Below are 14,473 nucleotides of genomic sequence, written 5' to 3' on the forward strand. Positions count from 1 at the left end.
AGCATCACATGCCTTGAGTGTGGGGAGCATTGTTATACGAAAATATACTGTCCAAACAGCCCCATAAAGGCATAAATCTGTTGACGAGGGAGCAAGGAGGTCAGGGAGAGGTCGGGCGTGAGACGTGCCAGGGAGAATCACGGACATCCGTGCCCTCTCCCATCTGTGCCCTCTCCTAGTGGCCGCGGTAATTCTCAGTGAGCGAACCCACCGGTCGGCAGAAGCAAGCCGCCTCTGGTCGCTCAGTCCCAGGAGGCTCTGGGCACGAGCGGATCTCACGCTAGCCCCCTTCCCCGTGCTGTCTGTCCGCTCACTGACATTAGACCCATTTTCCAGTTCTAGACCTATGACAGCATGCAGTGGTGGAAGCCTTTGGGTCAATAAGTCAGTCAACAAACGACTGAACACCCCAATTTTGAGGGGTTGGTGTTGATGGGCAGGAAGGGGAGTGTGGCTGTGCGGTGGGCGGGCCGTCTTATCTGAGTGTCACCAGGGGATTTTTCTAAAGAGTGAATACAGACGTGCATGCATACTCCTGAAGCCACGGACAGGGGTACTCAGAACAGCACCGTGGTGGCCAAAAACTGGGGCCCCGAACAGTCTGCGACAGGATGGAGTCCTCCTTGGGAGTGGAACCGAACGGTGATCATTTCCTTCTGTAGGCGGGGGTCGCAGGGGTGTGCTCCTGGGACAGAATGCATGAAGCTTGGTACCCTTCAGATCCGTACACTTGTCCGTGTGCATACGTGCCTCCCATGTAGGCCTAAATTTTAAAGGGACCGGGATGTTAGGTGTTGAGGTTTCCCCAGGGCTTCCCACGCAGAAGGGGGGCTTCTGCCCCCAGGGCCAGCCAGGGAGGAGGGCGAGGGGCTCAGAGGTGCAGAGGCTGGCAGCAGGCACAAGGACGCGCCCCGCCCCGCGCCAGGTGCAGCTCCAGCCTCCGCCTCCGCGTCCCGCGTTGCTGGGCAACCGGTCTCCCTGGCGACGAGAGACGCTGAGCCCCGGCCTGGTGCGTGCTGCTGGCGCCCGGAGCCCCAGCCCCCATGGCGCAGAAACCTCTCAGCACCGCTGCGGCCGAGCGCATGAACCTCGTGGCCCAGGACGAGATCTGGTAAATGCCCAGGTGGGCTGGGCCGTTCCCACCTCAAGGGCACATACCTGGTGGCCTCAGTTTCCCCTCCGAGTCCTGGAGGTGGTCGACCTTCGGGCGCAGAGGACAGTGCGCTGGAGGTGGTCGGGGCGATGTTAGGGACGTGAGCGCGACCAGAAAGGCTTTCTCCCTCTTCTCTCAGGCGCACAGCTAAAGATGAAAGATAACTACATCTGGCTTCACAACCATCTGCAAAGCTTGCTTGTTGAGAGCCGACTAAAATGTTATTTTTAAGATTTACCGAATTTTTTTATAAAAAGGAAAACAAAAATCTTAATATTTGTTCAATTTGAATGAGAGATAAATAAGCCTTTTACAGTCTCTTGATTCTCCTTCTTTTTAAACTGGTAAGAAATTTTAACTTAAAAAATCCTTTTTCTAAAAGACTTATATTGGGCAGACATTTGTAATGGATGTTTTTATTTGACATTCTATTGAATTGCTAAATATACCATTTCTTTGTTAACCAATATGGGAGGTTACTAATTTGGATGCAAGTAAGTAAAGTTTAGTAGCAGTAAAGCAGAGCTGCTTACTTCTTAAACTTGAGTTCTCTTATTTGCCATCTATCTGATTTTTACCATTTCCTTGTAAAACCTGTGTTAACCTCTTCATATTTTTCTTTAAACTGGCTTTGTTTCGTTCAAATTTATTTTTATAGGAAACTTTGTGTCACACTTGTCAACGGAAAGCCAGTCTCATTTGGCATAAAATATACAACTATTAATCTTTTTAATCTTTGTCTTTATCCAAGTACCTCCTACTTGGATATGTACAAAATCACCATAGCAGGTATGTTCTGTCAGTATAAAATGACCCTTCCTCCCTTCTCCACCAGATGAACTCCTATGCATCCTTCAAGACCCAAATAAGATGGTCCATCCCCCGTGAAGAGAGTTGGTTCAGCCTTCAGACTATTTTTCGGTCCAATGTCCAAAGTGGCTATTGAGTCCTTAAAATGTGACTGGTCCAAATTGGAATGAACTGCAAATGTGAAATACATACCAGATTTCAAAGATTTCACACCCCCAAAAAGTAATAGTAAAAATGAATTTTTTTTTTTTTTGAACTGTGGCTGCTAGAAAGTTGTTAATTATGTACACGGCTGGTGTTTGCGCTCACATTACATCTCCATTAGACTAGACTCTGGTTTAGACGCTCAGTGCCTAAAAAAAGCTCAAAAAGCTCGTTGAGGGACCTCCAAAACTTTGAGACACTGGGAGATGGGGGTGGGGGGCAGATACTGATTTCCAAAATGGGAAAAGAAACTTGACGATCAACGAGTGAATGTTAAATTAGACGTTTGCAAAATGCAACACACCAGCTCTCAACTAGCAGGTAATTATATAAAAATAATATTGAATGCGGAGCAAAAGCAGGGCCAGGATTAGGGCAGGGCAAGTGTGGTCCCCTAGTGGCCAAATTTAAGGAGGGCTCATTCTCAAGGTCATGCAAGTGCTCGCTCTGCACTTGCAGGACCCTGGGAGGCTGCAATCCCTTAAATTTTGCACCCCAGAAACCTCACTCACCCCGCCTCACTCACTTCACCAAAATGAGGAGTCTTGTCCCTAGATGGCCCCTCAGGCAGACCCGGCCCCCAGGCCCCTTTTCTCCCCAGTGTGCCCCCAACCAGGACCTTCTTTTGACACCTGTCTCCCTCAAGGGGCTCTTGCTCCCTCTGGCACCCAACTCCCTTCCTGGTGCAGAGTCATCATTCAATCAATGGGCATTAAAAAATATGTAAAATGTTCCCCAGGGGACTGTAGGGTTTGCTACTTTGACCTTTTTCAAATACCGTCCAGCACTTGGGAACTTTGTTTTTCAGGAAATACCGCCTGAAGTCTGAAACGGAAGCACGACAAAACTGGGCCCAGAACTGGGGATTTTTAACAACCCCTCTCAAGGAGGTAAATATAAATTTGATAAGCCCAGAGGTTATTGAATTGATTATTTCAAGGAATAAATGATAAGGAGGCATAAACTTCCCAAGAATAAAGTTAGTGTTGCATATGAAGACCGTTAACTGAAACCTACAGGCTCCGTCCTTTCCCTAATTTATTGAGCACCTACTACATGCCAGGCGTCCTCCAGGTACTTCATCGGAACCAGCTCATTTAATCTGCACAGCAACCCTGGCACAGAGAAGGGGGCTGTTTTATGCTCGTTTTGTAGATTGGGAAATTGAGCTCAGAGAGTTGCGAAGTCCTATAACTAACAAAGGGCGACACCGAAAGGAGAAGCCGGTCTGTCTGATTCCAGGGCCGCTTGGCCTCGGGCTGCCCCATCGGCAAGAGGGAAGAGAGTCCTCAGCTGCCTCCCTGGGCGATGGGGAAGTCCAGATGGGATGAGAAGTAGAAGCCAGGTGGCTGTGTGAGGGATTACTGGGAAGATGTTCTTGGTATTTTCCTAAGCCAGCTGGGTAACTAGAGCAGGAAGAAGACCAGGTGAAATGAATAGGGAGCCGTAGGGTCCAGCTCCACGCAGGAGGAGCCCCCATCAGCCCAGCGGGGTTCCCATTGTTCACAAGAGTCCAGAAAGCCCCACGTTTACATGAAATCTGAGTCTAGAACAGTGGCTCCGTTGTATAAAACACCATGCAGATAGCAAATGCCCGTATGGGCTTCAGTGGGACGGCGGCCACCAGACTCCAACCTTTCCAACCAGCTCCAGGACGTGACACCCAGAAGGCACATTTCCCTGGAGGGTCGCAGAACCACATAAGACTTGCATAATTCAAAACGTTCCCGATTCAAGGCAGCATAACCCCACTTGTAATTCAACCCCATCCCCCCATCTTTGAAATATGCCATTCTTAATGAGGTTTTTTTTAATACTTACAGAGTTATACAACTTGAAATGTTATGCATAAAATGAGTCCTTATTAATATAAAATGCATAAAAAGAGTCTATATTAATATTCCTTATATGTAATTAAATTGGGATCTCAAAGAGTTCGAAATTGCTTTAAAAATTAAAAGGGGGGGTGGGAGCGCTCCTCTAATATTTTAAAGATTGGCCCTAAAACCTTGTGGGCAATTATTTATTTGAGTCCGTAACCTGTGAAATTTTCTCCAATTATGACTCAGGAGCGTAAATTAGCAGGTTGCCAAAGGTGGTAGAGGACACAGCGGTGGGTAGCTGTACCGGGAGCCTGAGCGAACCCACTAGCCGGTCCCCGCTCGGCCCCTTTCTTACTGTGGGGTTACACCAAGCTACGGAACGTTTCTCAGCGTGGCTTAGGTCACCTGCAAAGTGCCGCGTTCTGGGGGGTGATGCAGAGAAGCCTCCCACTAACCTCAGTCTGACGCGGCCCTCAGTCTCCCACTAACCTCGGTCTCTGGGGTTATGTTGCAGCTGCTCGAGGGTGAAGAAGAACCCCCCGCCCCAAAGCCCAAAATCGAGCTTCCGGAGCGGTTCCGCATCCGGCCCGTGACCCCGGTGGAGAAATACATCAAGGTTCGCAAAGTCATTTTGAATCCTTGTTTTCCTAAGTAAGAAATAAGGGTGTGTGCTCCAGGGGCACAAAGCCAACCGCCGAAGGTAAGAACAGAGTGGCAGTCGGCAGGGGGAGGCCAGTTTCCACAGCCTTTCCGAGCCCTTCGGCGGGGAGCCCATCGGGTTACAGGTCTCAACACAGGCAGGAGTCCCCGCGTTCAGCTCTGCAGAAGCGGAAGGAAGCCAGGAGAATGACGGGGTCGGGCCAGTCGTTCAGCAGATATTAACAGGGGCTGGGCTCTGGGCTCAGACTCTTCGGACCCAAATCCTGCTTGGTGGCTCACCTTCCCGGTGGTCTTGCACGTGACTCAATGGCTCCAAGGTCACAAAAGCACCTACTTCAGCAAGTGGTGTCAGGGTTCTGTGGGATAATGCCTATGAAGATCTGGAACCGTCTCTGGCACTTTTAGGAGCGCTAGGGACGGCTGGCTGTTAGCAGGTGCCAGGGACTCGGTGGGGTCAACAGTGGCAAACAAGAAGACGAGACTCCAGCCCACAAGTCTGGGTTGGGGGCGGGGAGGTGGGAGGAGAGGCCACCATGAAACACGAAATGCATCAAAATTGGGGTTTTCTTTTAAGATCTCATTTATTTATTTTAGAGAGAGCACGTGCACGTGCACAAGAGAGAGAGCATGAGTGGGGGAGGCAGAAGGAGAGGGAGAAGCAGACGCCCTGCTGAGCAGGGGGCCAGAACATGGGGTTCAATCCCAGGACCCCAGGATCAGGATCCTGAACTGAAGGCAGATGCTTCACCGACTGAGCCACCCAGGACCGCCCTCCCCCCCCCCCAACAACAATATTGTCATTCGCTATGTTAGATGCCATGGAGGTGAGAGACAGGTGAGGTTTTGGAGAGCAACAGGGGAAGAAGGGCTGGTGCCTATGGAGCTGAGGACTGAAGGATGATAAGGATCCAGCCCTGGAAAGGCTTTCCAGCCAAAGAGAAGAGCACATACAAAGACCCTGAGGCAGAACAAAGCTTGGTATATTTCAGGGGCAGCAAGGGATGCCATGAGGCTGGAGCTCAGTGAGCCGGGGGTGGGTCAGAGTGGGAAGGGAAGCGAGGTGGATGGAGACCCGGGCAGGGCCAAATCCCACTGGACCTTGGGGCCAGAGGAAGGAGTTGAGCCTAGTCTGCAATGGGAAATCAGTGCTGCGACATGGTGAGGACTGCCTTTCTGAAAGATCCCTGTGATTGCCAAGTGAGCGACTGGCAATCCCACAGGGGAGAAGACTTGATGGTCTTCCCACCTTTGACCAGTCAGACATGGACATGGGTCAGATGCCTCTAGAAATTGCTGAGCTGGGTACATCCCCAGGCCTGCCTCCATGGGCCTGTGATTTTGGTCCTGGATTTTGCCCTCTGACAGGCTACAGACAAAGCAGTTCTGTGTCTTGATGGGAAGAAGGGATGAAAACTCACACCAAAGGTGGCCAGGGTTGGGGGGAGGTAGGCTCTGCAGATTTTCTTTTCTTGATGCATTCGGGGTCTGACAGAGCGACTGGCAAACGTGAGTGCTCTGTGGAGAGTGCTTAGTGCTGAGTGCTCAGTGGAGAGTGCTTGGTGGAGTGTTTGGTGGAGAGTGCTCAGCGGTGAGTGCTCAGTGGAGAGTGCTTGGTGGAGACCATGCTCGGTGGAGAGAGCTCGGCAGAGAGTGCTCGGTGGAAAGTGCTCGGCAGTGAGTTCTCGGCGGAGAGTGCTCGGCGGTAAGTGCTCGGCGGAGAGTGCTTGGTGGAGACCGTGCTCGGTGAAGAGTGCTCAGCGGACAGTGCTCGGCAGTGAGTGCCCGGTGATTGCCCGGTGGAGAGTGCCCGGCAGATGCACGTCTGACGGCTGAATGAACGACTATGCTCCACTGAGATAGGCTGAGAATGTCTTCCCCTCGACTATCCAGCAGTACAGATTTGCTGATATTTTAGAAAAACAGCACAATAATAAATTAAAATAATATATGCCTGACCGTGGTTAGCATCTTAGGGAGCTCCTTCTGGATGTCTCACGATGCCTCTGTCTAACGCCCACAAAAATGCTGGCTCTTGTTACTGGGTCGTGGTTGCTCACTGTACTAAGTACTTTATGTGGTCATCTTGTCTTCACCGCAACCCTAGAAGTAGATGTAATCACGGCCAAATCCCCTTTGTCCCAGGAAAACGGAAGCAGAGGGCCTCGGGGACAAGGACCTTGGTCCAGGTACTGAAGGTCCTTCCTTGCTGAAGAAACGGTCCCCTTCTTCCTTCTCCAATCCCTTCTTTGGGTGGCTAGAGCCTTTAAAATCCATCTGTTTCAACAGGTGTCCTCTACCCCAAAAGGCATGTTCTGAAAAGCCCCGCCCCCGGACTCTCGGTTTCCCACGCCCCCTTCCAGAGACCGGATAGGCACAGGCCAGTGTGTTGTGTGGCTTTTTCGCCTTCTTTCCCTTGCTGCACTAATTATACCATATTTTGTGTATTTTCTGCACCTTTTTTCTCTTAGCAGTTTCTGTTCAACACGTCCCGTCTCAGAACACACTGACCTGCCCCGTGTCTTAGACTCAGATACGACGAGGCTGTCTTAGCACCAGTGCTGGGAGTTCATTGCAGGTCAAAGGATGTTTGCATTTTCGGTTTTGGTAGATAATTGCTCTAGTCGCCCTTCACCGACAACGAACCAGCCTGGTCTCCCACAAGGCCCTGGTCAACAGCGTGTTTTCATCTCTGCTAACCCAGTGCATGAAAGCGGGCATCCCAGGGCGGTTTTCCCCCCCGCATCTCCCTTACGGGCTGGAGGCAGACTTGGAAGGGAGTCTGTGTCCCAAGGAACCGTCTGGACAGGCAGGGAAGCGCCAGCCCCTCCCGCATTTGTTGGTGACCTTCCCTGAATGTGGCCTCTCGGGAGATTAATGTTAGCGGTTCATCAAGAGCATATGTTTGGGAGCTTTGTGTGCCAGGGGCCAGGACGCCCCCCACCGCCGCTGCCTCGCGCACAGACCCCTTGTGCTGAGGTTGCACTCATCATCCCAGACATCCGAAACCGCTCCGTCTCGGTTCTCCTGTTCGAACAAATATCCCCCCGGTGTCTTCATTCAGATTGCCCTGTGAGAGCAGAACGGAGAACATCGTTCTGAACGGAAGGGGAGAAGCAGCCTGAACATTTGCCCTCATTTTCCAAGTATTTCAAGTCTGTCCAAGGAATTGACAAATGCAACTGTGTTTCTTTCATCTCAGGCAGAACCTCGTTTCCCTTTGGGTTTTAATTAAATCCCATTGCTTTTCATTCCGTGGTCCCTACAGTTTGGGGCGCGCGTGGGTGTGCACGTCCGTGTACCATGAAGCCTTCTGAGCCAAACCGGCCGAGTCCGAAGCGTCAGGATCCCATCAGACGACATTGCTCTGGGTTTTAAGGAGGGCAGTGTGAACTGTAGTGTTCGATATTTCTACACCTCCCTTTTTTCCCTCTTTCTACTCTTCTGTCAAATGAAAATTATTTCACTGGAGGTCGTGAATGGACGTGTTGAGCGTGACCAGATAAAGAAACACATGGGGCGTCCGTGACTTTTGCGGGGAGAAGGGAGTCTCGGGATCCAGCTCATCGGAGTGTGCTTGCCTGGGGCGCCCCTTCCTTCGAGATATTTTCTTTCCTGTCTTTTCCCCCTCAGGCCTCCCACGCCGATCCTGAGGCCTCGTGGACAACCCTCATGTCACTGTGGCCCCGGGTGGCTCAACCCCTGCCTTTCCGTTCCAGGTCCTTCCGTCCCCCCCAGTCCCGAAGACGACCCAGGGCTTCATCGGCTGGAGATCCGGGGTGCCGGGCCTGAACAAGTGTCTAGAGCATGATTATGAGATCAGAAGCTGCAAGGGGGCGTATGCCAGAGAGCTAGGCTGGCCGAAACAAGGCATCCACTGAGTCCAGACGGTCGGCGGGCCCCGGGCAAGAGTGGGTCGACCACCAGGCACCCAGTGTCCACACTCAGGAAGAGGGGCGACCCCTGGGGTCCCTCTGCAGATGGAGTTCCCCTCCTCACTTGCTCAGCGGATGTTGCAAAGAACAGGAAATAACTCTTCAACCCTCCCTTCCAGAACATTCTCGTCACGCACTGATTCTTGGCTTATATAACGAATAAGGCAAAATAAATGCTCTGATTTTTTTTTTTTTTATGCTTTGGGAATTCAAAGTATGGTTTTTCAAAAGAACAACGTGATTTAATTTTAAAAACAAAATTTTGTCTAGGTCTTTTACTGCTTTTGATCCCATACCTCTCACCCCCTGTTTGTAACAAGATTGTTGATGGGGTCTCTGCACCCAGGTGGTCCTGGACCTGCTTTTCAGGAGAAACAGAGTGTTCGGTTGATGCCTCGATCCTCCTTCCCCGGATATTTGCAGGAAGCCAACAGCTTTAAAGGCAGAAATGAGCCAAGGTTTGCCACTAAGTATAGATTTCCTGGAAAGGTTGGGTCTCCCAGGCTCCGTTAAAACCTACCCACGCCCCCTCACCTGTCCTGGCCACATTGTCACAGCACAGATGGCCACCGAGCTGGCCAGCCAGGCCGTCTTCCTTCCGCCATAGACATTTAACATTAACTTTGAGGCTTTGATCCAGGTGCTACAAATGAGGGACGGACACATGGTGAGAGGGCCAGGAGGAAAAGCCCGCATGGCTACAGGCCCCTCCCCCCCAAGGAGCAAGAAAGGAGAGCGTTTGGTAGAAGTTTCTGGAAGCTGGTTTGTGTAGGTTTCTGAGTAGCAGAGCTTGATGTCTTCGTCAGAGCTGGAGTGGGCACAGGGTGGGCTCCTCCCTCTGTACTTGACTAGGCCCGGGGGCACTTCTGTGGGGTGCAGTCCGCCCACACAACCCATCCACCCAGACTTCTCCTGTTGACCTTCCTATCCCGGTGTGGACGGACGTGCTTTACCAATCCAAGAATCCCTCATCTAGAACCTTCCCCCGACCTCGAGCACTGGCCCCTCTAGCAGGCTTCTAGATGGATTCCGTGACATTGAGGGCACCAGATAGCAGGGGGACAGAAGTCCTGCTGAATCTGGGCTATCCCCTGTTAGGGGGGCTCAGAGCCTCTAAGTCCTAGAAGCCCCGGGCCGAAGAGCCTCTCGTGTTCAGAGACGTTGTTCTCTGTAAATCTCCGGAATGTGATCGCAGTGAGCAGCCTTCTTGCTCCACGGTGCTGGCTGCAGACCCCTTCCAAGCCAGCTCCTCGGGTACTAAGAACAGAGCCACCACAGCAAGACTTACCCCCAGCCACCTAGTAGGCTCTCTGTCCCCCCAGGGCCCTCCCCCAACCCAGGTTGCCCCCTGGGAAAGCCAGAAGGCAAGAGAAGCAGCCCCTTTAGGAAGCCTTGTTATCCCCTTGGAGCGGGGCCCCCAGAGCCCCCCAGAAGTCCCACAGTCACCATGGCTCACATCCCACCTGCCACCCCAGACCACACATTTGAAGGAGAAATGTCAGAGCTCTTTAAGGGTTGAGAAAAAGAGAAGCAAGCTGTTACAGGTGCAGCTGGGCCCCCCTATGCCCCCTTAAAAAGATGTCAAAATCCTAACGTCTTGAACCTGTGAATGTGACCCGTAATAGAAAATAGCATCGTTGCAGATGTAAATAGTTGAACGGAGAGCAGTCATCCTGGAGGAGGGAAGGCCCTTAATCCGGTAGGGTGGGTGTCCTCGTAGCAGGAGGAGAAGGACGTGTGAAAGACAGACAGGCAGGGGAGGAGGCCGCAGGGTGACGGGGCAGAAACCGGAGCAACATGTCGACAAACCAAGGAAGGCCAAGGGTTGCCGGCAAACCATGGGAAGCCAGGGAGAGACAATTGGAAGGGCTCTATCCTGCAGGTGTCAGAGGGGGCACAGTCCTGCTGACCGTGACTGTGGACCTTCAGCCTCTTCTGTTCCTCTAGGGCCCCCCGGGGGTGGGGGAGGGGTCCTTCAGGGTGCAGGCCAGGAGATGAGAACAGTTTGGGGCACAGGGTGCCACCCCCTCTCCTCCCCAGAAAACACCCTCCTCCGAGCCCGTGTCTCTCACTTGTCTTGACCCAGGCCTGTCTCCGTGAGAACAGATCACGTGGCCCGTGCAACTCCCAAGATGTTTCCAATCACCCTGGTGTAGACTAAACACACGATGCGTGGCCAAGCCCGTCCCTTTGCAGACCTAATGTTTTGGCATCTTAGTGATCCCTGCAAGCGAGGTCTCTGCTCTTGAAGAAACCCAGGGGGGTTATTGGGATCAGATGCCACCACTGGCTGAGCGGAGCAGCCGGGAAGGGTGACGGTGCGGCACTGATCATCCGAGCCCACCAGGATCGCAGCTCTGCCTAACCGCCAGGCCTGGGGCAGCAGATACCTGCGGGCTGGGATGGGCTGCCGGGGGCAGGTGCTGCTCTTCGTTCTAATTCTAATTCCTCTTCATAAAACAAATCTGAGAGCCATCTTCCATCGCATGCGCACCCGTAACGGTTTGGCAGCAAAAAAGACGGGCTCCCTTGACCTGTCTGGACTCCTGCAGGCATCCTGACCAAGCCGGGACAGGGATTCAACACGCCTGGCTCGACTCCTCTGAAACTTGCCGGTGTGATTTTAATTCTGATTTTAACTGACCGGTCTATGTGGACCGGCAGCCTGACTTTAGCAAGACGGGTCAGTGGATGCTGTCGACACAGATGCCCTGGGAAGGGCTGAGCAGGCCACCCCGCCACGAGGACAAGCCTCTAGAAAGGCCACAAGCCAGGGCTGTGAAGGTTTTTGAGGCTGTCGTGCCTCTCATGTCGTCCGCTGGGTACTGTTGGAGGCGATGAGTACTTCCGGCGTCATGCCACGTCTGCTCAACTCCAGTTTCTTGAGAGAAGAAACATCTGAGAGATCCGCCCTCATGCACAGTGGCTGGGAACGCACACTGATCCAGCCGCCATGGAAAACAGTGTGGAGGTGCCTCAAAAATTTCAAAACAGAACTGCCATATGACCCAGCAAGCCTGCGTCTGGCTCTATAGACCAAGGAAACAAAATCTCCATCTCGAAGAGCTATCTGCGCCCCCATGCCGATTGTAGCATTAATTATGAGAGCCAAGATACGGAAATATGCTAAGTGGCCGTGAAGAAATGAACAGATAAAGAAGATGCGAGGTGTGTTCGCATATGCCACTCGCGACAGCTTGGATGGACCTTGAGGGCATCACGCTAAGTGATGGAGGCAGACAGAGAAAGACAAACACTAGCATCTCCCTTCTCTGGACTCCAAAGGAACCACACTCGCTGAAACCGAGAACAGATTGGTGGCGGTCAGGGAAAGAGGGGTGAAGTGTGTCAAAGCGTATAAACTTCCCGTTATAAAATAAATACATTACAGGGACGGCAGGTACAGCACGGGGGCGATAAGTTCTAAAAAATTCTTTTAAAAGAGCGGAAGAGGGCGCCTGGGTGGCTCAGTGGGTTAAAGCCTCTGCCTTGAGCTCAGGTCATGATCCCAGGGTCCTGGATCAAGCTCTGCATCGGGCTCTCTGCTCAGCAGGGAGCCTGCTTCCTCCTCTCTCTCTCTGCCTGCCTCTCTGCCAGCTTGTGATCTCTGTCTGTCAAATAAATAAATTAAATTAAATTAAATTAAATAAATAAATAAAAGAGTGGAAGAGACTCCAAGTCTGAAGGCGCACATACCCTTTGGACAATGAGAACACAAAGACATTGACACCTCTAGGAAACTCTTTGGTGCTTTTTGCTACTCCTTAATTTAAATGTAGCTTTACTGCAGGTTTGTGGACACGCGTTCAATCCCCTTAAATGACCCGTACTTAACTTGTGTCCAAGTACAAATTCTTCTTCACCCTTTTCACGTGTCAATACGCAGGTTTTATGAACTAACCAACGGCTTGAAAACCTCAGTTGGTGGGTTTTTCTCTGCCTCTAATAATTTATCTACCAAGTAACCACACGTGTGTTTTATTTTAAAAGTGAAAAGGAGGCCACATTTCAGTGGACATCAGACTCCACTGCCCCGACCCTCCTCACGCCCACCGCGCCCCCCCTGGCCTCTGTCTGCCCGAAGCTGCCGGGGCTGCCCCTGGGGCTCATCGCATAGCCCAGACGTCCAGTCAACAGCCCCAGCTGAGAACCTAAGTGGACGACACTCCGCGATTCAATTACCCTGGACGGTTTCAAACTTGACATTTAATCTATGGAAATCAACCTCTTTGTGGGTGCCCAAATGGGTTCATAAATGTCACCACACACTGTAAAATACCACAACATTTCCAAGGTCGAGGCGAGGCTGGTGACCTTGTGTCCACAACGCTGGAATCCATCAGCCATGAACGTCCAGATGGGCCCCGGTCTAACTGAGCGCGTCTGCAACAATGCAAAGCATAATTGGGTTGGGGCCTCCGAATGGGTTCTGTCACAAGCGTCTCTCCGTCCAAGACAAATTGGAAACTCCAGCGCTTGAGTTTCAAGAGAATTGCATGATTGAATGAAACAGGACTACAAGAAAGCACGGCTCCTCTCACTGCACGTTCAAGTACCCTGAGCATCAGGGTCCCAGTGGGCACAAGGCATCCAGCGTCCAAAGCCTGGGACCACACCTGTTCAAGAATTTAGGACTTCATGGATTTCAGATAGCATATATACTCCCTGGCAAGGCCTGGGGCAGCCACAGTAAATTAAATCTATTAATATTTGGTAGCCACGCTTAAGAATATTCACATGGAAGGGCTCCCGTGTGGCTCAGGCGGTTGAGCGTCCAACTCTTGGTTTTCGGCTCTGGTCGCGCTCTCGGGGTCCTCGGATGGAGCCCCGCGTCGGGCTCCACGCTCATCGAGGGAGTCTGCTTGTCCCTCTCCCTCTGCTCCTCCCCATGCTCTATCTCTAAAGTACATAAATAAAGAAAAATTTAAATTTAAAAAAAGGATATTCACGTGGAATCAAGACCCTAAGGAGCTCTTTCTCAGTTAGGGTTTTTGCCAGCAAATCAGCTTTGCTATCAAACGGCCACTAACGTTTCTTGTTGGGGGAGTGTTTTGGAGTTCGGGATGGATAAGAGAGTTTGGACTTAAAAGGCTGTCCGCACTCCCCAGGTTAGGCCAGAAGGGCTGTGACTTCCATCTCCTCCCATCCCCCAACTTTCTCCCCCGCACCGCCCCCCACGCCCGCCTCCTTCTTGGACAATGCTGGGGCCACGGCCCTGTGGAGTCATGTTCCCTAGAGGTGCCCACATGACACACGGCTGAGGGAGACTACCGTCCAGCAGCTCGTGAGCACCCAAACAAGGCTCTCCGCCAACGACCCCTGGAGACCAAACCCCGCCAGCATCACTGATCCTTCCCACGAAGCCTTCAGATGGTGACACCGTGACCCAGATGACCCGACTGAGCTGCACCTGGATTCCTGACCCACAGAAGCTGTGACAGCACAAATGATATTTTAAGCCACCAAATTTGTGTAACTGTCACACAGTAATAGATAACAAATACAGGCTATTTCTAAATAACAGCACCCCCACCACCACCAATTCCCATTATGTTCAGGAGAGCCCAAGGAATCCCCACAGAAGAACTGTGGAGTTCTGAAGAACTCCAGAATTCCGGAACATTCCCCTGAACCACACGGACTTCCCCACGGGGAGCAGAGCCCTTCTGTAGAGAATCTCCCTCAGGAAGCCCTTCCTTAAAATCACAGGAGCTGGCTCAGAATTCCAAATGACACCTGTCATTTTAAGTCAGGGGGGCAAAGCCAGGAAAATAATTCACAATCCCTCTAACCTCAAGTTGCCGTTTGAAGACTGTCCTTAGCAGTCCACAAGGGCTAGCTATATCGTCTCTTGGGTCAGCAGAAAGGTGAGGACACGGGGCCGTGGACTG

General features: G+C 51.8%; 1 protein-coding gene across 1 annotated transcript; it reads left to right on the plus strand.

Moving 5' to 3' along the window:
- The first annotated feature begins 981 nt into the window (after nt 1-981).
- On the plus strand, nt 982-8,824 carry CIMIP1 (ciliary microtubule inner protein 1). The gene is made up of 4 exons (XM_059408030.1): nt 982-1,111; nt 2,976-3,057; nt 4,505-4,606; nt 8,367-8,824. The coding sequence occupies exons 1-4, from the start codon at nt 1,044-1,046 to the stop codon at nt 8,526-8,528; spliced, it is 414 nt and encodes a 137-aa protein (XP_059264013.1). The 5' UTR covers nt 982-1,043; the 3' UTR covers nt 8,529-8,824.
- Nucleotides 8,825-14,473: the final 5,649 nt, after the last annotated feature.

Source organism: Mustela nigripes, chromosome 7 (genome assembly GCF_022355385.1).
Source record: "Mustela nigripes isolate SB6536 chromosome 7, MUSNIG.SB6536, whole genome shotgun sequence".
In the NCBI taxonomy this organism is placed as follows: Eukaryota; Metazoa; Chordata; class Mammalia; order Carnivora; family Mustelidae; genus Mustela; species Mustela nigripes.

What these genes read in the sequence shown, in the direction of transcription:
- CIMIP1 (XM_059408030.1), top strand. Translation starts at nt 1,044, where the DNA reads ATGGCGCAGAAACCTCTCAGCACCGCTGCGGCCGAGCGCATGAACCTC. An exon ending in TAACAACCCCTCTCAAGGAG is followed by an intron (nt 3,058 to 4,504) that starts GTAAATATAAAT and finishes GTTATGTTGCAG; the next exon opens with CTGCTCGAGGGTGAAGAAGA. An exon ending in CGGTGGAGAAATACATCAAG is followed by an intron (nt 4,607 to 8,366) that starts GTTCGCAAAGTC and finishes TTTCCGTTCCAG; the next exon opens with GTCCTTCCGTCCCCCCCAGT.